General features: G+C 38.4%; 1 protein-coding gene across 7 annotated transcripts in view; it reads left to right on the top strand.

Annotated features, from left to right (window-relative positions):
- The window catches only part of LOC112459091 (hepatic leukemia factor), a 66,298-nt gene that overhangs the window by 41,236 nt on the left and 1,083 nt on the right, over positions 1-23,979 (top strand). For 3 of the 7 annotated variants that reach the window (XM_025023026.1, XM_025023025.1, XM_025023021.1), the window contains 4 exons: positions 21,152-21,297; positions 22,660-22,897; positions 23,423-23,571; positions 23,788-23,925. In XM_025023026.1, the coding sequence (XP_024878794.1) occupies positions 21,152-21,297; positions 22,660-22,897; positions 23,423-23,571; positions 23,788-23,925 (671 nt within the window). The remainder of the gene's footprint in view (positions 1-21,151; positions 21,298-22,659; positions 22,898-23,422; positions 23,572-23,787; positions 23,926-23,979) is intronic. The other 4 variants (XM_025023027.1, XM_025023024.1, XM_025023022.1 and 1 more) reach the window with 3 other exon arrangements.

The raw sequence follows: 23,979 nt of genomic DNA, 5'->3' as shown, positions 1-23,979 counted from the left end.
TGCAACAAAAATTATTTATTAATTAGATCATTGATCATTATTCGAAGATGCACGTAAAAATACATATTTATTGAATTATTTATATTATTTGATACATATACGCGCGCATACGTGCAAGCACATGAAAGCATTGAAAGCTCTCTTCCTGAGTCATATTACGTAATCAAATCGCAATGAATTATCGCGACATAGCGAAAGCCAGACGCGTATTCGTTTTACATTAACTGACTAATAGCTAACAACTGACGAATCGTTTTTATCTTCTTCCAGGTAAGTTTCACTTGCGAAGTAAGTTAAGTCAGGTTCCATGTGAAATCGATCGTATCACATCAGTATCGTTTACGTATCATTTACTAAATAAAATAGAGACTTTTTTCGGGATTCGTCAATTATTAATTGTTATTCCAATTAAATTGTTGATCCAATCGAATGGACGAAAATGGTCTTCGATGGACTCGTGATTAGTCAAGTGTTAACTACGCGGTAGGTAGGTAATAATTACACTGGCGCCATATGTCAGTGCCGAGATAACAAACAATTTTTCAACGGGACAGAGAAAGCCCGTTGTGCAAACTTCTTTCCGAGCCATTCGTGCAACAATATTGCGACGAACTGCGAGAATTTTAAATCGAAAGACTTCGAAGTTCATTATTGTATCGCGATTGTACTTATACAGATAAAATCAAAATCGCGGGAATCCGGTTACTCAGATTACCGGGAATCTATATATAATTAGCTAATAATTACTGCTTCATCACTAGCATCTAATAATTGACTAACAAGATGTAATATATGAAATTAGATATTTTTTCGAATATTAATATATCAAAATATAGAAAACTGGTAGTAATAAAAAATAGTAATACTATTTGCAATTCTTCACGTAATTACGATTATTAATAATTGCCGTTCGGTGTAATTTATATAAAAAGAAAGAGATTATTATACTTTTCTTGAATCATCGTAAAAACCGGAATGCATAGGTAATATCCGCGAGTTCATCTTCTAAGCTGAATCTGAGCCGAATTGGAGAACATGCCTGACACGCGTGTTTTTTTTTTGTATTGATTGCACGTGTGTATTCACCATAACCAAACGTTAATGATAAAGACAGTACGTAAATCGGTTTTTGCAGACGACTCGATACCGACGACGTGATTACCGAGCCTCCTTTTCGAGACCTCACTGATAAGCTTTTTTCTTATTCTTTCTCTGTATAGTCGACTTCAATAGATATAATGTCAACGTATAGTGATTAACATATCATTGTAATATGTGAATTCTAAGACGCATAGAATCCTAATTATAATGATCGTAATCTAAATACTTAACGACCAATCGATGCAAAATACGCGAAATCCCGTTATTATTCAATCGTTCAAGGTTGCATTGCCGACTAGGTCAGCAAGGCCACGGTTAAAGATTGCCTTTCGATAGTTATCCGATCACTGGTATCATTTGAAATGTAATATGCAATCGAACTATCGAACCGTGTAAAAAGTGTTAATTCTTTCGTACACGTGTGGGAAATTCATGCTAGAATATAAATAGAAATAAAAAAGAAAACAGCGGATAAGAATATTTGATCCTATTCCAACGAAACATATATTCATCGTTCTTCTAGAATTCTCTGATTTTATTTCAACGTTATTTAATTAAATAATTTACTGAAACATAGATTCCAAATCCGCTATGAGTTTCGTTAATCGAGTCTGTCGGTCAAAAATTCCAGCGGGAAGTTGTAATTTCGCGATTGCAATTTTCACATATGCCGTCACGCGTAGGAAAAGTACTCGATCTCACTCGTCGACATCGCGAGACTGTTTCCATCGCGCAAACCTACGCCGTGGAAACCTGGCTATTCAGCCTTAAACCCGGAAGACAGCTGGCGTTGCGCACGGTTCTCGACTACGTCGTCATCGTTGCGTCGTCGTCATCGTCGTCGACGTCGTCGACGAATGTCCAACCGTGCAGGCTGTCGGAGAAAGTAATCACGTGCCATTCTTAGGAATAGACACCTTCGCGCTTTCCGCTAGTGCCTCTCATTATTACCCGTGGAACTTTGTCGCGAGATACATAATTGTTGACGTCCGTATCTCACGTTGCAGGATAGCTTTTACGATATAAATCTAGAGACAACAACACGCAAAAAGATTTAAGCTTGAGAAGATGCGAATCATAACTTCGTGCTTCGAATGTAATTGTACGATAATAATGAGAAACTTGTTCCTAATTTTTCAATCATTTCTAATTTACGAAGACATGTCGTACGTCCGATGAATGAGAACAAAACAAAAGTCTTAAAATGAAAAGAGCTACCTCATGTCACTAATTATAATGTTCTCTTCATAGCAAAGTAAATTACGAAAGCGAAATCGTCGAAAAAATTTTTAAAACTTCCTAGATGCGTAAGAATACAAGTAGACAACCGGTTTTACTGCTGTGGTCGATGTGAAGATATATTATAGCTCCTGTAGCACCAGGGAGACAAAAAAATGGCGGCTTGATGGTGATCGGCTCTTGGAATCGGAGAACGTCTTATACGATAACACGATCGAGGAATCTTCCCGTTTGGCAACGAAAAAATGTCGCGATTATAAAAGGACGATCTTGTTTGACATAAATACTGTTGATTGCGTTAATATAACCATCGCGAATTACGACGGTGGTTGCTTTTAAACGTTTGAATTCTAAAGGTATAGGAAGTTAAATATTTTCATCATAAATAAACGAATTTTTTCGTTGATAGTTAAAATAGGCAGATTATAAATTGTTCTGTAAGTAAAAAACGCCAATTGCAACTTCGTAAATTGTGAACTTAACATGAAATCTTACACAGGATTATGACTTTCATATTCTTGATACAATAAAATAGCAATAAAATAAAAAATCTTATTCTTGCCACTGTTGCTCATTTAGAAAATTAAATTTGACTGAATATCTTCACATACATGATTTTCACAAATAAAATACAATCGACAAAATCGCCGTAAGAATAATTTAATATAACGCAGTGATATTAGTTGGCATAATTAAGTAATCTTCGTACATTAGTAATATAGATAAGAATCTTATGGCATCCGAAAGATTATAATTTCTTATAATGCAGTAAATGTAATAGTAAAAATTATTTTATGTTATACGTTAAAGCCGTGCTCACGTGTATGTGTATAAAATGTTGGGAAAATGCTTCGAAATAGTGCAAACACACGCGACATATGAATGAATTAAATAGGAATTCGCGTGCGCTGCCTTTTTAATGGACGTGGAAATAGTCAATGGGGGATTTGATCTCATTAACCGGCCAATATCACCGTGATCAGACGTGCAGCGTTGGTTAGTAGAAACGGTGTTCAACCTACCTGAGCTAAAACTAGTTCTAGCGCACTTTATAAATCAATGATAAATTCTCAGCCGAGCGGTATCCCAAGGTTTCACGGCGTGCGGCGTATTTCGCGTGTCGATCTCGACAAATGTTAATGTCGCTAACTGTCATATACTACGATAAATACATGATAGATAACAACGTATAAAAATTTAGTGGAAATAATTAAGTGACGAGAAAACAGCGATAAAATTAATTGAAAAAAGTATTACATTACAAAGAGTACAAATTGACGTATGACTTTTGAATAATAAAATCTTCCTTAAGTTTGAAAAATTTTGATTTTAAATCTTATTATTTGTAAATTTTATGAGAGCTTCATTTGATGCATAACATAAAATGTGATTTTAATAAAATGTAATAAAAGTGTTGCGACGAATACATATATGCAAAAGATTGCAAACAGTTGCGTCGCCATTAGTCTAGTGTTTTTTTTTTGCATGATGTTAATCGACAAGAGAGGAAATCTGCTGCTAATCCTGTCTATTAATCGTTATTACAGGCTGTGCGCGTTCTTTCTATGCGAGAAACGGAAGATACTACGATCCGATACGTCAGAACTGGACAAACGAGCTAGGGCAGAACAAACTCGCGTTAAATTTACTTGCATGATGTGTACCAGGTACAGGTATATAATGTATGCACTTATGTATGTGTCATTAGTCTCTATTATCTAAACGTTTTTTAAATAGCCCATTGAAACGAGATAAAAACGTTAAAACACAAAATATCGTCCGCATGGAAATAGTAACATGTTTTATACTAAGATTTTCATTATGTATAAACATAAGAATGTGTGATTTGTATTGAAAAAGTGACAAATCGATATATAAAAGCTCAACGAAAAAATACTCTATATTTGAAAGATTTTAATTTCTCAGGCAACTAAAGTTAAATTTGGAATGAGCGAAAGGGTTTGTGCTCGTCCCGAACCCTTTCCCCCAGCCCCCTTCAATAACGTGCGTTCGAAAAGTAATTTAAAGACGAGTTTCTCTTTTCGCGCAGGAAAAAGGAACAAATAAAGAACAGGAGAAAGAAAGGGTCGCGCTGTTTACGAGAGAAAGGCGAACCGTCAGAGAAGCATACGTACGTGCGTGTGTTCGTATGAGACATATGCCCGCGGATATACGCAATCGTTCCTGCGTCCCCGTTATTTCGGTGAAAGTGAAAGTCATGCGGCACGCGACTTCCTACTCCGATCAAGCTTGCTAGACAGATAATTTGTAATGCGACAGAGCCTTTTAGAAACGGTAAAATATTTTAGGGAATTATCGTCGGACATTAAGGTCTTTTGCAAATTGAGTTTCGGGTGTCTTCAACGAATAAGAAATAATGTTTTACATTTAATAAATAAATTTTCCATTTTACAAATATATTTAGTACTTTGCTATGTTCTATATTTAATGTATCTCTCTCTCTCTCTACTTTAATCAAATTTTCTAAATTTTTCGTACGTGGTATAATTATGTGGTATACTTGAGTAATACATGTTCTCTTATCATCTTGATTATTAATAGAAACAACGTACAATACAGTAATAATTAATCCTTAATGTCAAAAATAATTTAAAAAAATAATTTTATTGAACGTGGCGCCAAATAATTACTGATAATCGAGAGTCATTTGAATTAATGAAAAGCGAAACTCTCTATTTCTCGGCGAATCCAGAAATGTAAATGATGGTCATAGTCTCCGCATGTGGGAACAGTCGAAATCGAGGATACTGTGTGCTCGCTGAAAGCGTAGCTATGCCAAGACTTTCCACTTTCCGGATATCACAATCATTGCTTGAGTCGAAAAAGTATAATGCAAAACTTCTTGAAGAGAGATACAATCCTATCTATGTATATTAACACCATGTAAGCGTCATATATACGACTAATCGTTTTGTTTATCGCAAAAGTATCGTTAGAGCGAGAATTGCGTCTATCAAGGGTCTTGCTATTCTTTATTCGTTTTACAAAATAAAGCGCGGAAATCTATGATTTTCCGCGTTCCAGATCTCTATTCCTTTCTTCTGTTAATCGCTTTTCACATTTACTCACGTCTGATAATTAATGAAGAAAATGCGCATAACTGCTTGCACCGCTTTCCAGCGATATGGAGCGACAGGAAGGAGCTGGAAGCTAATCTTTCGTTACCGAGTAGGAAGTCTCGCGCGAAACAAGTTTTGTTTTTTTCTCTGACTTTATAATTTGTACATTTTATACAGGCAGGTTGACGTTGTACCGATTTCTGTTTCACTCGCGCGCTTGGTATGCCTCAAGAGTATATTCGATTCTCGTTCGGTTTCGTCTAAACTCTAAAAGATACGTCGAATCTCTTCTATCGGTGAAATTCATCAATCATCAAGTAGAGTTTGACCGTATTAAGATGACTCTTAGCGAGTTATCGTCAAAACTTTTACCCTACACGCAAGATTCGAGGCACCGCCATGCAGGGCTGACATTTGGATGGCCTCCTTTCTCCAAGTGGCACGTGGGCTCATACTTTTCGGCACAGCAATGAGAAAGTTGTTGCCGTTAGATATGCCGACCCGCTATTAACGAATACGGGTCCAGGCTTGTGAAATCCCTTTTTTTCTGCTTCAATATCCCGGAACTATATGTATCTTATAACTATCTACTACGACTTTTCTCACGTTTAAAGTACATTTTAATGACTTTGCTTGGACGATTCCTACACGATAAGAAAGATTGTTTCTAGGTAGCGACCTGTGAACGAAATCTTGATGCATCTAACGTGAAAGTATTAAATAAATAGGTACTTGTTTAAATTGTACTGAAAAAAAAATTTCCACGACTTTGTATACATTAGAGACTTGTTCAATTATTCCAAAGTGTTTACTAATTTCCTCATTCTATGAATATAAATACGAACCGTGTCGCGGGGGTGGAAGCGAAGCGAAGAAGGGAAGACTCCCATCGCAGGAAGGAAATAATTGGCATATCTTAATTATCCGCCTCGTACGGCGTCTCCAATTAAAGGTGTCTCGTGACGAGCGAATCGAATCAATTAAAATTGACCTTATGGAGCGCCGATATCGCCTCGATCTAGTCGTGTACTCCCAAGGAAAGGAAGCGATAATTGTCAATTATTGTCGCAGTAAATTGCATATCCTGGTGAAGCGCCAAGCGAGATAAGAGGTCGATTATCGGGCAAAAGGTAATTATTGCCAGCGACACAATGCATCTCGAGAACGACCGGATGAACGACTAGATGGGAAAATACTCGCAAAAACGACAAGTTTCGCTCGTTTGTATAAAAATTTAAAAATCTCGATGTTGAAATAAATTAGTGTACGTTACGCAAACCGATTTTTTTATTACTTTACGCAATACAATTTTCCTATTGGATCTCTCGAGATACGTATCAAGTGTAATTATATTATAAGATAAATGGCATGATCTCTTCCAAGTAGGAATAAAACAGAAACTTTACGTGGGCATGAAGATAAAAATGCGCAATCTCCAACGGACACTAGGTGGAAAATATTACGTTTTTCTAGTAAACGAAATCAATCATTACTTATCGCGATCGCGGCAGAGCAATAAGACACGTATAATTAACACGCGTGCGCGCATTCGCACACTTCCTCCTTTCTCTTCTTCCGGTTCACGCACTTTTTCGCGTCGTTCCGCCGCGGAGAAGTCGAGGAGAGAAGCGGAATGCGGCCTTGACACGGCATTAAAATAATAAAAGTTGGCAGAATAAGCATGGATGTGCGATACACGCGCATTAGTCGGCAGCAGCTGTTAAGAATTAATTTTAGATTAGACGGCCAACGGGTGCCTGACTAGGTCAACTTCGTTCGAGTCAACGAGCCTCGTAAATGCATCGTCTTTCTACCAGCTTGTTAAAGTAAACCATTCTTAGCATCTTTCTGCGCGTAAGAAATGTGATTATTTAAAAGCGATATAATTTATAAATTTCCATACCGTTTAAATTTAATTTGAAAACCTAAATAATTTTATTGAACAAAATCTTTAGAGGATTTAAAGTGGAAAAGCCGCATTATTCACTCTGGCGTACGCGTTATTAGATAGCGCGTCAATTTTGCTTCCTGGATCCACGCTGCACGCCATGTTTACGCGTTATACGCCGTATGCATGCACCACAACACGCATTAAGCGGCAGACTCGTTTCCGCGAGTTTTACACGCGTGAGAAAGGGGGGAAGAAAAGAAACTGCGAGTTCTACCGCGAGTAGGGAGCAGAAGCAGAAGAAGGAAAGACATGGTTACTCTTCCTGGCTTGCCCCCCTCCTGCTTGTATCTGTTCCTTTCGACTTCTCTTTTCCTCGTTCTTTAATAAACCATGCCCTCCTCCTGTTCCGCTACGAGCACGGATTTCTCTTTCATCCCGCTACAATCTGATTTCTCTGGGCGTACGCGGGCATGGCACATGCCGCGTACAGATCGATAGATTTGACAAATAATCTAAAAATCCTATCATGCCAAATATTTATAAATATATTCTCGAACAGAAAGTTTATACCGAAGAGCTTACTTTACCTTATGTAATTTCGATTGCTCGAAACAAATTTTATTCAAGTAACAAGTCAACACAAAACGTCTCTCTATTTAAAATATATTTGCAAACCGGTTGCTTGATCTTAATCTAGCAAACTGCAAGAGGTATAAAACATCTTATGACAAAACAACATTTTTACGAGATCGTGATAACTCGCCCGATGTGACCGCAGTTTAATGCTCCGCATAAATTGAAAGTTTAGCATTTCATTCATTTTCATTACGGTCTTTTCGAATGTGATGAGTTAAGGCAAACATCAGTTTTCTTATTTTAATTAATTCTTCACTAAACGCAAACTCTTAGAAATGACAAAAGAAAAATTTGCACATAACAGATTGACGATCTAAAAACGTTCTCTATATTATATATATATCCAACCATAACATATCCTACGCATTTATGATCACTAGTTTCTTTAAAATTTGTAATTGTAAGTGATAATTTATATCTAAAAAGAAATAAAATGAAAAATTGATACTTCCATACTGAAAAAGTTGAAAATATTTTTTATATATACTGTATGTGGCCATAGGCGGTATATAAATCTGTCATTGCGTGTCACATTTAATCGTGCAAAAATATTGCGTCGCGACAGGCCCCTTTCTGCGCGCGTACAATGCTCAGGACTCTTGTTGTGTGGTGTTATTCGCGAAGCGGTGGTCTGGCTTGCCAGCAAGTGAAAGTTGCTCGAGCCACTTTCCCTCGGGGGGAACCGAGCGATCGCTCAGCTGGCTTCCGGGCTGCAAAGTCGCGATAAATGCCAGAGATCCACCGCCCTGAATCGGCCAAACTTCGCGTCATCTACTCTTTATGAATTAATTGAAAATTAATTCTGTCTTTTGCCTTAAATTGCGACCTTTTAATAGACACCTTAATTCCTTTCGCGGAAGTTACATTCACATCTTTAAATTCTACAAGAACGATGCAGCGTGTGCGAATTGATAAGTAAACAACGATTAGAATAAATTATATTAGATGCGCACAATTTTTTTGGGTGGTATTTAAAGAAAAAACGCTATTATCGAGTACGACATTTATGCCACGGGTTCCACATACCTTAACATCTCAATTAATAACAGTTGTCGGAAAGCAACCCTCATTAGACAGTGGCTTCCGCGTGCATCTTTCGCGACATTCGTAGGAGTCGTGTGTACCGGAAACCGCGCGTGTCACGAGAACGCGTGTGCGCGCACGTGCGCGAGAAAAGGGGCCGGAGTGTACAATACGGCATTGCCTGCCCCCTCCGTAGCCTTGTAATTTTCAGGAGAATTGCGTGTTCGCGGGAAATGATCTGTAAAATTACAGTCGCGGCTTCCTGAGCGCGCGCTAACACCACGTGTGCAAGTGCAGACGAGCATATGCGTACATATCTGCTTACGGTGCCGTATGCGAGTAAAGCGTCGCTTCGTGGACTTCGTACTACATCGCAAATTGTTTCCTTTAACGCTTGTGCCCCGTTCTCTCTCCGCGGACTTTCTCCCCGGATCGATTCGTATAATTTAATTGGTTCGAGGAGCGTGGCCGCGCGTTGCGCGAATGCGCGTGGCTGATGGCTGCATCGTTAACGCGGAACTGATGTTCCCTTTAATCTTACCGTACGGAACGGTACGGAACGTGTGCGGAAACGCAATTTTTCATCAATAGTCTTTATAAATCAAAGCGCTGAAAAAGGCACTTTAAAACATTTAGATACTTGCTTGCTTTTAATTAATTGATTCTCAAGTGTCATGTCTTTAAATTTTATAAGAGGAAAGTATCGATGCACACATGCGTACATGGACATTTTATTTTGCGCGACAGCATCTTACACTAATCTCGTATTAACCGCCGACATGCACCGATTGCATCAGGTATTTATCCGCGCGAGTGTATAATTTATCAATGTACGCTACGTCAATCTTTCTTCGGATGAGAATATAATCGAAGATCCTATTTAACGAAACGCGGTCAAACGCATTGCCCCGGGTCAGTTTCCGCGTAACTTTCGCCCGCCGTGATGCCCGTGCGCTTCTCGTTACCCAACAATTACCTAATCGTGTCGTACACACAACGTCGATTAAGCGAACAGGCGTAACGCATCGATAATCGAGATGCAGTTTGCCTCGAGAAAAAGAGAGGCGAATCGTGCTGCGCCGCTCCACGCGTTACACTGTCAAGGACATGTATCTGTCTTTTCCAACCAGTCACCAGGAAACAAAATAATACGCTTGTATATCAAGGAGAGAAAATATACCACATTTAATCGACCACACGCCATTCGATTCCTAAGATTGCGAGAAAATGGATATCACAATGCAAGAATCCCGCGCATTTATTCATAGAGCTTGGAAATATAGTTATGTATAGTTAGCTCGATCATATTGCTATGACGACATTAATTATACTTGTGTGTTTCCTTTGCTGTGATTATCATTCGTAGAAGATGCAAATTTGTATCGACAATTAACAATCATAAATATTATTTGCGTGTAGAAATCAATTTACCGTATATTCCTGTATAATAAGTATGTAATAAAGATAGAAAGAGGTGGAAGAAATTCACATTATATTATTACATATTGACTCATCAGGTTAAAGAATGAAATAAGAAATGGTCCGATTTAATAAAAAAAACAACTTTTAAAACCACCGTTCGAAGATTATACGTACTGACACAAAAACATTGTCTTTCACTTTCATTCAAGCACTAAAGAGATATCCATGTCAGCGATATCCACGCCGATTTAATTCTATTGATGTTCACGAGATACTTGATCTGAAACTAATCGAATAGTATCGGTGTTTTTTTTTCCTAGCAAGTGAGACTCGACGATTAACAAATAGGCAACCAGGCAAGAATTTACAATTAAAAATTAGAATTATCATTTAATTAAGATTTACAGAAATTTAGATTTGGTACTTTTCTTGTTCAAGTTTTTCGGCGAAATGGAATAGAAAGAAACATTAGCTTGCAATCGATGCAAATTATTATGTAGGTGCTGAAATAGCGCGATGATGATCGAACGTATTACATCAATTACGTGGCACGTAACGGTTAAGAATTACCTAAAAGAATTACCACACACGAGTGTATTACGCGGACGGCCATGTTCCATGGCCAAGGACGAGCCGTGATTCCGCGTCCCTGAAGGACATGTGCGCCTTTCGAAACCAGTTACTGAACGCGAGATCGCGGAGAATATAGCCGGATGCGGATTTATCTGTGTATCGGTATCAATTTTCTATAGATGTCACTCGATGTTAGAAAGAGAAAGGAAAGCGCGCGCGCGCGCGAGAGAGAGAGAGAGAGAGAGAGAGAGAGAGAGAGAGAGAGAGAGAGTTCGTATTATATATTTCATGAAAGAAATATTCTTTTAATTTCTAACTTTTAATTATCTATTATCTTATAGCGCAACGAGTTGTGCGATGCATATTTACTTGTTTCAAAGGAACGTCCGAGAGATATGTGTAATCCTATCAAAGCATATTGGTATGCTTCATGCGGAAGACATTCTGGCGAACATTTATTGCTCGTATAATGCATATCTGCGGCGGCGGCTGGCATATAGTTATAAATCGTCCAGATCCTTTTTAAATGCTAACACCAAACACCGTGCGGCCAACATAGGCGGAAAACTTTCTATAGCGAAATTATCGAACCGGTAATCATCGTAAAATACACCCACGTACTTTCTAATCAAACTACTATTAAAACACGTTCCGCGCAGAGGGAAACGAAAGGGTGAACGATTAGAAAACGAGAAAAAGATACTGATCGATAATAGTCGCGCAAACAAAGGAAAAGCAGATCGATTAAGAGATCGACAAAAGATCGATTAATGGATTTCTGAATTATTTCGCGAAACAAATTTTGTTTTAAAAAGACCGTTTCTTAAAACAAATTAGAATGTTAAATGGATCGAACTAATATCTAAAGAGATACGAAACAAAAATACTGTAATTTAACGCATTAATTTTGACAACAACTGTAGCAATAGCTAATATATTTGACTTCCATTAATATTTTCTGTCCACCGCGAAATCGATGTTAATTCAACAACTTACATACTTCTCGAGCACATGATTGCCTACCGAAAGATTGGGAAGCTACAGGTTGTCGCGATAGCGACAGCAATGCAGACAGGAAGTATTGCCGTGAGCGTGAAGGAAAGGGTGAAAGCTAAACTGGGAGGGGAGAAAACGCAAACAGCCAGCTGTATTTCCGCGGTCTTAACCGATTCAAGGCATTTCCTCCCGCATGACCAATTTTTCTACTTGTCTGACTGAGCGGCCGAACTGTCCTCCGCTAATTCATTTAGAGTATCGACACTTACGTCATTGTCTGGTTTTAACGTCGCGCCGATATAACCGGAAATTCGATCGTTTTCTTTAGAAAAGTTTTCCCCCTGTCCCATAAGACTTCGTATATATGTGTCGCGGTTCTCATCTAGCTCTACAGATTCTTTTTTATAATAATAGGATTAAGTGCAGAGTACTAGGTTAGGCAATAATTAATCCAGAATTCGTGACTACAAAAGAGTGCATTCGTTCGTAATTCGGCTTATCATTTCCGGTTCAGGTCGTTACAAGCGTCTGCTCTCACGGTGGATGACGTATTGTGATCTAGATCAGTATGTGATATCATTCGTTGTTTCTCATATACTGTTTCGCTTGATAGAGTCACACAGGTAAAACGAGAAAACTCGTTCCTGAGCTACGATGCGAACACTCGCAAGATCACGATCTTAGCTTCTAATGAATAAGCTTGCGTATTTGCGCTTTTGAAACTCAATTCGCATGAAACGTCTCGATTTCACTTGAAAGTCATTAAAATCTGATAGTTTTGTTTAAAATTTACATTAATTTTGGTAAAAAACGTTTCTAAAATAGACATTTTAGGTGAATTTAATTAATTATCATAAATATCACCACGCTTTTTCTGGCACATGTATTCATCAGACAGGTGGATTCGTCGTCTGCTCTCGTCTATCGTAGAGTGGGTCACCGGGTAAGGAGGAAACAAGCGAAAGACCACCGCTGCGTTCTGCGTCGTGCTTGAGGAAGCGGGAAGGCCTCTCCAACGAAAGCGAAAACCTCTTTCACTCTCTTTCGCGTTACGCGGATACTAGCGAGCCTAGTTTCACTCTTTATGAGGTGAGCTTGTCTCTCGAGGCATAACTAACCAGGTTAAGAAATGGCTCTCACTTGAACATCAATCAGCGAATGATAATTCAAAGAATGAATGCTACCAAATATTACAATATTCATGCATTGTCGAATTACTTGAGATATATTTCCCAATTTCTTTTTAATAATTTTGAACGATGAATGTTTGTTATAATTAAATAAAGATAAAGGCATGATATATTAGTAAAATTATTTGCCATTTTCGATATCTTTTTTTTCAAATTGATTTTATCGAAACACGACAAACTAAGACGAAGATGTTTAAGATATGTTAGTAAAATATTTTATCTCCACCTAAAGATTTCATAAAGTCTGTACAATAAATTGATTTTTTGCGTAGCGATGAATCACCGAGATCATAGCAATACCGACACAATAAAGACCGATACGAACAACTTTTACGACCGTGTGTTACACCGCTTTTCATTCTAACAAAGCAAATTCTCTAAATTATATTCATATGCGTCTATGCACGTTGCGCCCGACGAGAAAATCCGCGCACGAGAATTAATTCACGTACGCGGTTTTAATCCGGATATGCACCAGACGATATGGTGTCCGCACGTGAAGTCGCATCGGCTAAAATGCTAAATGTACGCAAACACGGTATTCACGTCCGTAAAACTTCTGTTGTTTCCGACATATATTTACAATGTTAGCTCGCGTAAACAGTGCCTCTCTAACACTCCACGAGGGACGCTATTAATCGGAATTCTCGACTTGTTAATTCCGCACATTATACAAATACATATGTTAAATCATCACAGGCTTCGCGTGTGAAACGGTCTGGTTTATTACTATCGATACACGTGGATCCCGAACGAACATTTACATAATTATGATAATTATATATTTTTAAGTATAATGTAATTTTCCAAGTTTAATGAAATCGAGCATTTCATAGACGATGTGCATATATGCACTGCATAATGAAGATAATGAAAATATCTCAATTCGCTGACAAAATTGAAATTCGAGAGATTCAAAGACTTGTTGGTCCCGAAATTCAAGATCTAAAGACCTCGCGTGCGCTTTGCTCATTATGCAAACTTTATTCATATACAACGATATAGGAGCGATATAGGAAACCATTTCTAAGAGGTCTAGCCGCACTCAGAGGAGCGGCCAAGGACGACTTCGTGGCTCACTGCGTGTTAGTTCATTACATGCAATCATAAACAGACAATAATGCTCGCTGTATACATCTACAGTCCGCGATTTTTATTTCTCCCTCGCGTTCGGTTATATTCAGCAAACTAAAACATGAACGTGTAAAGATCTCGAGATGTTGAACGTGTCGAGACGTGAGTGAATGATCGAAAGAAAGAGAAAGCAGCAATATAAAATACCCATTACAGTTTTCATCAACGGACCTCAAAGTAATCTAATCCGTAAAAATTAACGTCTACAGATAAGAAAATTTATGCGCATTCCAACGACGTGACCGGGCACCATATACATTATTATATGCACAGAATAATACAAGATATTTTTCTGAGAAAAATATTTTAAGGGATACCGCAATTATATATCACAATTGCTTTCAGTTTCTATACTATACAATTTTATATTATCTCGCTTATAAGTTGCAGAAAATAATGAGAGAGACACCGATGAAAATGACATTAGCTTCGACGTTATTCGCCAATTAATTCGATGATTTCGCGAGTATTGCTTTCACTGTCGATAATATATGTCCTTGCGGCGCACCTGTTCACACCTCATAGCCAGCAGACAATTAACAATTTTACGTCCACCGGGAATTCGATCAGGCCATATTTAGCACAGATATCGATAAAAGTTCGTTACACGACGCGAAACCAATGATTATATTATTTTATCGCTTGAAAATCTTGTTAATGGAATGTACTTTTTCTTGGCGCTAAAGGCGACAGGGAGCGAATTGATCCGACACATTATTGATCACTGCTGTAATCGGTTTAGTCGTTTGGCCGCAGCGCAACATACACATTGGCACATCCACGTGCGAATGTATATACGTGACCTTTAAGCTTTCGTACGAAACGTGAATTCAAAGGATTCCTTAATACCTCTAATGGTTTCGCATATAATCGCCTGTTGCACTTTCCGCGACGTCGAATATATGTGTATGTATGAGTCACTCCGCGTGTTGCTATATGCGTTGTCGCATACGTGATATTAGATCATTAATTATTTTTATTTTATTTTCATCTATTCCGGAGTTAAATAGAGAAATTAACTGCTCGATACTGTAATTATTCGAAACCGTTTCGGTGAAAATTTTAAAAGAAAATAAATGAGTCACCACTAGACTTCGGTCGCGCCTAAAACGTAGCGATAGGAATAATGAGGTCGTGCCGGGACTAAAGATAACGCTGCGTATGTACGTACACACGGCGAAAATCTAAGAAAACATATGAGACTCCTACGCTATAATTCTTGCTTGCATTTTCACAAGGCGCTTCTCGAAGCAAGAGATAAGACCGATAAACATACGCACCATTGTGCACGGTGCAAAGCCGATGATGAGGCGGGAGGTTAACTTTCTAGGAAACGTGTTTCGGCCATCTGGGCGATACGTTTTATACGAGTAAAGGAACGAGGAAATGCCTTTTCTTAATGAGATTATATGGGAAACGTCACCCATACGCGATGTAATAATAATACAATATGTAGTTGTTACTATTATATATATAGTGCACCAGCATTTCGGAATGATAATATTAATTACATTATGATACAATTATTCGTCTTGTTGCAAAGGTGTTGTGACGCTTCTCGCCGTGTGTAATTCCTTTTTCATTCCGCGTGCAGTCATCACGAGCGCCAGCGCGCGTCTATAATTAAAGAAGACTGAAGCTAATTAGAGCGTGCTCGAAAAGAGAAAGTGTTTTGGGAAAATAGAAGCGATTGCCGTGCTTCCGGCACTCCGAAGGAACTTATTACATACTAATGCGAGTTTGATGCCGCGCGGATTAATGATGACTCGAGGAGTCACCTAAATTTAATAATGCTCGGATTATACGTTGTATATTCTTCGGTGATGCATGAAAGGTGAAAGAAGAGCTAGGCGGAAGAGCGACGCGTGAGTTATGCAATAACGAGATATCACGAGACTTGAGTTTTCATCCGTGCAATTTTCATCGCACGATCGTAACGTCGCTACGTACCGGATATACCCTGCAATTGCAAGGTACCTTCGCGTCTCTAATAGAATCTAAGTTAATGCCGGTTACGGGCCGTACGTCAGAAGGGACGATGGTGGCTTACCGCACGCACAAATCATCGGAGTACTGACAACGGCACGAGATTTACAGATCGTAAGTCAAGTTCTTCCCGTCCATCGCGTTCCGCGTTGTGCTGCCTCTTGATTTTCCCTTCCAGGTATAGTTAACCGCAAGAAAATACTGTTTCAAAGTTTGATATTCTGCTCGTTCAACGTCCATCATGATTATTTCACGTTGCTCCGATTGAATTTATATTCTCTCTCTGATGTTTCCCTTCACGCAACCGATAAAAGTAATTAAATTATCGAATAGCATATAATTTCATAATTTTTTTGTGTTAAAACTTCCATCAGTTCTTTTACAATTTATTTCTTTGCAAATAATGATTTTATGAAGTCCAAAACTATAATAATTGTTCCATTCTTGCTTCTCTATTTATATACAGAAAATATATATAGGTACTTGAAAAAATTAATAATAATGCGTGTTTCGAAATAAAATGATTCCAGAGCTTCTCGACAGTTTAAAACCTAAGTTTGATTAGTTTTGCTGAATGCATTGCAGCTTTACAGTGTTATAAACGAATATTATGGTGATCTCGCGATTTTAATCACGGAAATAGATCACAGCGATGAAGTTGCGGTAGCAGTAGCGACGGCTAAACAATCGCATTTGTTTGGAAAAGGTTTCCTGCGGCCTTGGTCGATGGTTATTTCGGACGGGCGGCCTATCCCACAAGCTATTGTGTATCGTAGATCCGATTGATCGGAGGAAGGTTTATCGACGGCGCACCGTGCGCCTATTGTGACAGAGAAAAATTGCACTTGCAGAATAAGCGACATTTCCAGCTTCGTATACAAGTTTTAACTGAAAATTTACAACGCCGCAACAGCATCTAAAGCAACAGATCAAAGACGAATCCGTCACGACAAACGTAACCTGATTTTCCGAAGCGTTTGAGCGCAGCTGTTGTTTACGAGGCAGGTGAAATGAAATGAATGGCTCTTCGGAGATATGCATTTAGAGTTGTCGGTGGGTTACAGTTATTATCGAGAGAACGGCGGGAGTTATGCCAAAAATGCATTCACGGGGCACCCTCGCGTGTTCACCTGCCTAGACATTCGCGTGTCGTCAATTACGTAAATGACTAGCGGTATTGGGGCGGTTACTTTGGAGAAAAAGAATAAAGGCGGACACTATTTCAGAGTTCGATCTACAAGCATTTTGTTAATTCTCTAGCGTGAGAAATTGTTTGAAAAAAAAATAACGAAATTTTGAGCAAGTCAAGGGATAAAATTGAGGTTTCCAGTTGCGAACGATGACGTAACGTAGCACATTTGCGATCGCGAAGATCGATAAATCTGCGTGGACAGATATGAATGTGCGGTATACCGTAGCGATGATGTGTGTGGTTTTGTCGCCGAAGTGCAATCTTAAGAGCACGCTCCCAAGGCGACTATCTAAACAACGAAGCGCTCTACAACGCAGGTTCTACGTTCGTCGCAGCGGGTTTATTGTTTTCAGCATTTGAGCAGCGTTTCAGTCTCAATGATTTATTAGCCGATCTATCATTTCGCGAATTACTAACAACAAGAGGCCTGCCGCGAGAAATGTGTAGAATCCTTTTTCAATGTCATATTCGAATAACTGCATAGCATGCCACACTCCTTGAAGAATCGTACATCTTATTAAGACCGTACAATTTCTGTCGTTTTATTTGCAAATAAAAGATTGCAAATAATAGACATTTCGTACCTGTTGCATTAAAAATATTTTGTAGTCACTCTTCGACATAAATATAATGGTTCCGCCATAGCTTCCGTTAAAAAGTAGAACACGTGAGATATGCGCGCGTATTTATGTCCACCATAATTAACTTTGTTATCTTGATGACTTTTATCTATTGGTGCAATTAGCAAAATGCAACTGAAAACTAGTCCATATTGCATATTTGTACGAATGAACGTTAGTAACGTCAACGTAGCTTTTACACGTCGCGTATAGATTTTTGTTTTCAATGGTCATAATTATTATTTACATTTACAATAATCAGTCAATGACTTATCGCATCTATTATATTTGCTGTATCTTAGTAGATATATATACAGACTTAATAAACAAGTACGAATTACGTTAAAATTTGCATTTATTTTTAATTTGTGGAGTAACAGTAACTTTTTTGTAATTAAAATTATCTGGAATTGAATAATGTTTTAATTTATGATTTTTTTATTCTTCATAATTATCCTGATAATGTAGAGTGCCAACAAATCGCTATCGCTCTAAAAAAAGAGAATAATGAATCAAGCCTAAATTAAATAAGCTTCTCATTAAATAGGTATTAACTATTTAATTGTTAATTGATTAAATATGACGGATTTATTTATCCACAAAAATTACTCTTATAAAAATTGAACAAATTTGTGAAAAGTATGAATTCTAGAGATTTATTTGCGCCGAGTTCGCGTCGAAATCGCGTGTTTCCGGTACCGTGAGTAATCGAGTATAGTAGTGGCTATCTCCAAAGGCCCCGGCTATTGTAAATAAACGAGGAGGACGAACGAGGACGCGGCAAGTGCAAGAGAGATAGAGACGCGGGGTACGGAAATGCAGTTCTCGGTGAATGAATGGATAAAATCAGGAAGATCCCCCCCGTGTCCCTCGACCCGATTACATCGTAACCGAACGAGACACGCTGCTCCCCGCCCGTTCTCTCACTGTACCGGTGGTAATGCCGCCTCGCAACACGAGATTAGTTCCGCAGAGTTAGCCGGCCGGCCGACGAGCAGCCTTGAACCAAATTACGGGCTGCCGTTGTTTAGTTGTTTAGCCATCGTACGCGCTGCAGAGAAATCCCGGCCGGGAGCGCCTAAGGCGACGCCACAGGCGCGGTTCGATCGCGATCTCACTTTCCGCTCCTGTAATCGACGCTACATAGACGCCGATTATTTTTAGCCAACCGATAATCGGCCGAATATCTCCTACTTTATCGTACCATACACGAACGCATGTTATTAACATTTTTTAGCCACGATACCCATGATGTTCGCGCGCTTATCGCTACCAAAAAGCCTTGTTAGTGATGCTTTTCGAGAGAGTCCGATCGCGCGTATCCTATAGTGCTATATGACCGGGCTATATCTCGCGGTTTTGCGTAAATGTATATTCAACACATTTGTCGCGACAGGACGCAGTATTGTGAGTGTAGCCTTGAATTTACAGGCACGACTGCAACAATAGTTGAATAGAACGCGTTGGTACATCAGAAACCACAAACCTCGGCAAACCGTTCGCGCGAGAGCGGACTGCCAAGCCGATATTCCGTAAACCAAAGTGAAAAAAGTGGAGAAGTGACGGAATTAGCATACCATCGAATAGAGTTACGTTGCCCTTGGTAATATTTTACGCGGTATAAAGCTCGAAAAAGATGACAAACATATTCTTAAAAGAAATCTCCGGCGGGGACAATTCAATAGGGGTCTAAAGCCTAAATTTCTTTCATTGCTTTATACATATGTACATCGTTTATTTCTACGATTATTTAGTATATTTGCTATCATGACATAGTTGCCAATCATTATGATCCTTATACGTCATCGTCATCGTTACTGTCATAATCATTATCATTATAGTCATCATCATCATCATAAATATAATTGTCATTACTATCATTACCATCATTATCCTCATAATTATCATAATCCTTTTTATTTCCATCCGACATATCTTAGTCTTAGTAACTAACATCGTAGCATGACAAGGCACGTTCTCATAGCCTTGACAGTCGACCCGACACTCCCCAGACTCGATGACTATCGAAATAGAAACACGAATCTAAATAACTGTGAACAATTTTGTCAAATCTTGATAATACAGACGATCAGAAATACGCATCAGGAAGTATGCATATACACACACTATGCACTATGCACTACGCATAATCTATTTAACCAAAAAATATGTACTTCTACGCGATAAATTTGATGTGGCTGTAATATTGATGCAATTCATAATTATTAATAACTGATGAGCGTTTATAATATGTTAAAAGAACAATATTGTATGAACATGGAGAAAAAAATGAGAAGAGACGGGATAGAAAAGATGATGATCCTGACTAGCTTACTATTTTTGGATGAGCATCTTCAAGGCCACCGACTAGCTTATACTCTTTTTCTCCATTTTCTCCACGCGTGAATTTCAATTCCAAACGATGCAATGAAAAATTTGAGTGCTAGTTGAATAATGCATAATATCATATAGAATTAAAATATGAAAAAGTTTATAAAAAAGCTCGTTAAGGTTTAAATGTTTTTATACATTTATATGTATATATAAAAATACTCATATATATTTTTTACGTGGGCGTATAATATTTTAGCATAAATTCATAAAGTCTAAAAGAATTGTAGGAAAGATACTAAAGACAGGAAATACTGGAAATACTAGAAAACCGGAAGATGTGTAAAATTGCACATTGTCATATACATCGTATAATGAATACCGCGATGAAGAAGGTGTTATATTGTATATGTATACCGGAAATTTTGGGGAAAAAGAATTGAGAAAGTAGAAGTATTGTAAAAGCGAATGAACGTATTTGTCAATAGCATTCTTAATATCTCCACGTGTCCGAGAGTATCGTCGGAAAAGATTGTCTTTAACGCGGTTATGAATTCGATCGTGGAACGGTCGCAATCTAAAATACACGAATAATCCCGTAAAAAAAGATTTCTCGCAATGGAACAGACTTTATACTTACAGAATATTTATGTCGTAAAACTAATTATCGGCCTAAGAAATTGTAATTAAAGATTACGAATATTGTTATCTATAAGCAAACGAAATTGAATTTGCAGGGAAACAAGGTAAAGATGGGCCAGAGGAAAAGAAGGATGCCGACGGCGAACTTTGGGGCAACGTGGAAGCGCAGGCCGCCTTTCTCGGGCCCAATCTCTGGGACAAAACTTTGCCTTACGATGCCGACCTGAAGGTATTAAACCATGTATGTATAAAGGCGCGATACGGTAAGCCTATAATTTGGCTGAATTTAATCCCAAAATTTCATAAAATAAAATCGGGAACTGAAACTAATCATGTGTCGTACGTTTTGTCTTTTGAGTACTATTGTTTATTCGTTGACATAATCCATGCTCTTTGTGTGATTTTCTATCCATTACCTATCGCGATAATAAATATAACACGTAACCTTATATCTTCTTTAAAGTTATTTGTACGAGTCTTTCTTTGAAATAGCATCGATTTTGAGATGTGCTCCGCAAAGCTCCCCGGAAAGTTATCCCGCCGCGGAAATGGCTATATATGCACGCTATATAATTGAATAAAAAATCAATGTAGCGGACCATTGTAACACTTATTCCGTTATAATTCGCCTTCCTGGGTCGAGAAACCGGGAAGCCGAATATTAAGCCGCTATGCAATCGCGACGATAGCGGCCGCTTTCTCCGTTATGCCTCGGCGGAATCGAGGAAGTTTCGGCTATTCTTTTCTATCTCCATTATTATTTTTAGCCAAACCATCTGAATAACTTATCAAAAAAGTATATCCTTTTAGATAACTCTCTATAGAATAGCGAAACTTGTCTATCTTCTAAGGAAAGCAACTCAATTGCTTGCGTATAATATTACGTAAACAATTCATCGTCTTAATTTATACAGTTATATGGGTATATATGCATGATAATTAATAATTGAAATATATAGCTGTGCGATCCGAATAAATTGTATAAATAATGTAAGTTTTGGAAAAGTATATAAAACTCTTCATAAACCTTTCGCCAACTTTCACCACTTGCGTTCCTTCCATCGCGATACGCCACTTGAATCTCGATAAAGAAACAGAGCAAAATTACAAAGTGCAAAATGAAATAGAAATGGAAAGATTTTTCTACGAAAGCCTATTTCTTCATTACATTCAAAAGTTCCGCCTGGTTTTATATGCCTTTTCAAAATTAAGAGCACAGTATGTATATCTATATATATATATATGTGTGTGTAGAAAAAATGTGGACACACCAGCTTTCACATTCATATTAATATAGTGGTTTTAATTTATGTACTTGGGCAAAATATATTAACTGATTGTGTACTTATAAAGTTAAATTTCAATTCTAAATTAACATAAAATATATCTTTGGTCTCTTTATCAGTTGTATTGATATAAAGTCTACATGTATTACAATATTATTTATATATGATTGTATTATCATTATTTATGGGCCCGTTAAAAATTGCGAATTCTAAGTATTCGCCCAAGTTTACCTTGAAACCTAAGATAAACCCTACTCGAATTTGATAAAGACCCGAGAAATCGTCTCGGAAATAACACCTCAGATCTTTGTTAATAGTACGTCGACCTTGATGAGTTTCTTTCTGAAAATGGCATCCCCGTCGACGGTGTGGCTGGTGGTGGACAAGGTGCCATGCAAGGCAGCCAGCTTCATAAAATCAACAACACTGAAGCCCCCGGACATCAGGGACCAGCGGGTCTACATTTGGAACCAGTTACCAAGCGTGAGAGATCACCATCGCCGAGCGAGTGCTGCTCGCCGGACACCCTGAACCCACCCTCTCCCGCGGATTCTAGTGAGTAAAATACAACCTTCTCTCTCGCTCTCTCACTTTTATTCCTCGTCATAGCCGTCGTTCGCGATATCGAGATCCTGAGAAGTGATTCACACGATTTCATACGAAGGGATAAAAACTTCAGACCTCTAATATTGTACGTCTATAAATATCAGTACCGAATAATTTTAGAAAATGAAGTACTCGATAATGTACAAATGTATGTGCAATGGAATATAGGAAAATTAAGAAAAACAAAGTACAAGAGTACGTAGAGAAAGAGAGAAATGCAATAGAAAGTCATAAATGGAAAGTTTTACTGAAAGTAAACGATCTAAAAACGGAGTGACGAACGAAAAGTACAAAGAAGCCGCAACTCTGACGTAAATAATGCAGCAGCCGCAGCTGCATTTTTACAACAAGACGGAGAAAAGATAAGAAGTATACGCTATCTCAGAATCTGTATTGCAATAACGTCGAGCTTGTCGAGTACATCAAGCAAACTAGACTAACATCGACATTGTCGATTCCCCTTCCGCGCAACAGATTCCGGGGACTCGTCACGAATACAATATGGCTTGTCTCTTGTAGCGCTCTCGATGGCCTCATCGGGGCGAGACTTCGATCCACGTACCCGGGCCTTCTCCGACGAGGAGCTCAAACCCCAACCTATGATCAAGAAATCGCGGAAGCAGGTGAGTCTCCATAATTATATTGTTGTTACATAACGTGTTTACATAATTATATTATTCGTTGCTTCCGACGTCAAATTTGCTAGTTATCGAAATAAACTGAATCCTCATCGAACTACGCGTTCGTAATTTTTCGCGACGTAAATCGTAAATGAATACGAGCGTTCTCTAACTCTAACGTTCTTATGTTCTTTCTCTCTCTTCCGTTTGCGGCCGCAGTTCGTTCCGGATGACTTGAAAGATGACAAATACTGGGCGCGTCGTAGGAAGAACAACATGGCAGCGAAACGATCGCGAGACGCGCGCCGCATGAAGGAGAACCAGATAGCACTCAGGGCCGGCTTCCTCGAGAAAGAGGTAAATTTTCTCACGGCTGGAAATTTGAAACTGCTACATAGACTGCATCTACCA

Source organism: Temnothorax curvispinosus, unplaced genomic scaffold, assembly GCF_003070985.1.
Source record: "Temnothorax curvispinosus isolate PA1 unplaced genomic scaffold, ASM307098v1 QBEX01009517.1, whole genome shotgun sequence".
In the NCBI taxonomy this organism is placed as follows: Eukaryota; Metazoa; Arthropoda; class Insecta; order Hymenoptera; family Formicidae; genus Temnothorax; species Temnothorax curvispinosus.
The sequence above is the reverse complement of the archived record's forward strand: the minus strand, read 5'-3'. Positions and strand labels throughout refer to the sequence as shown.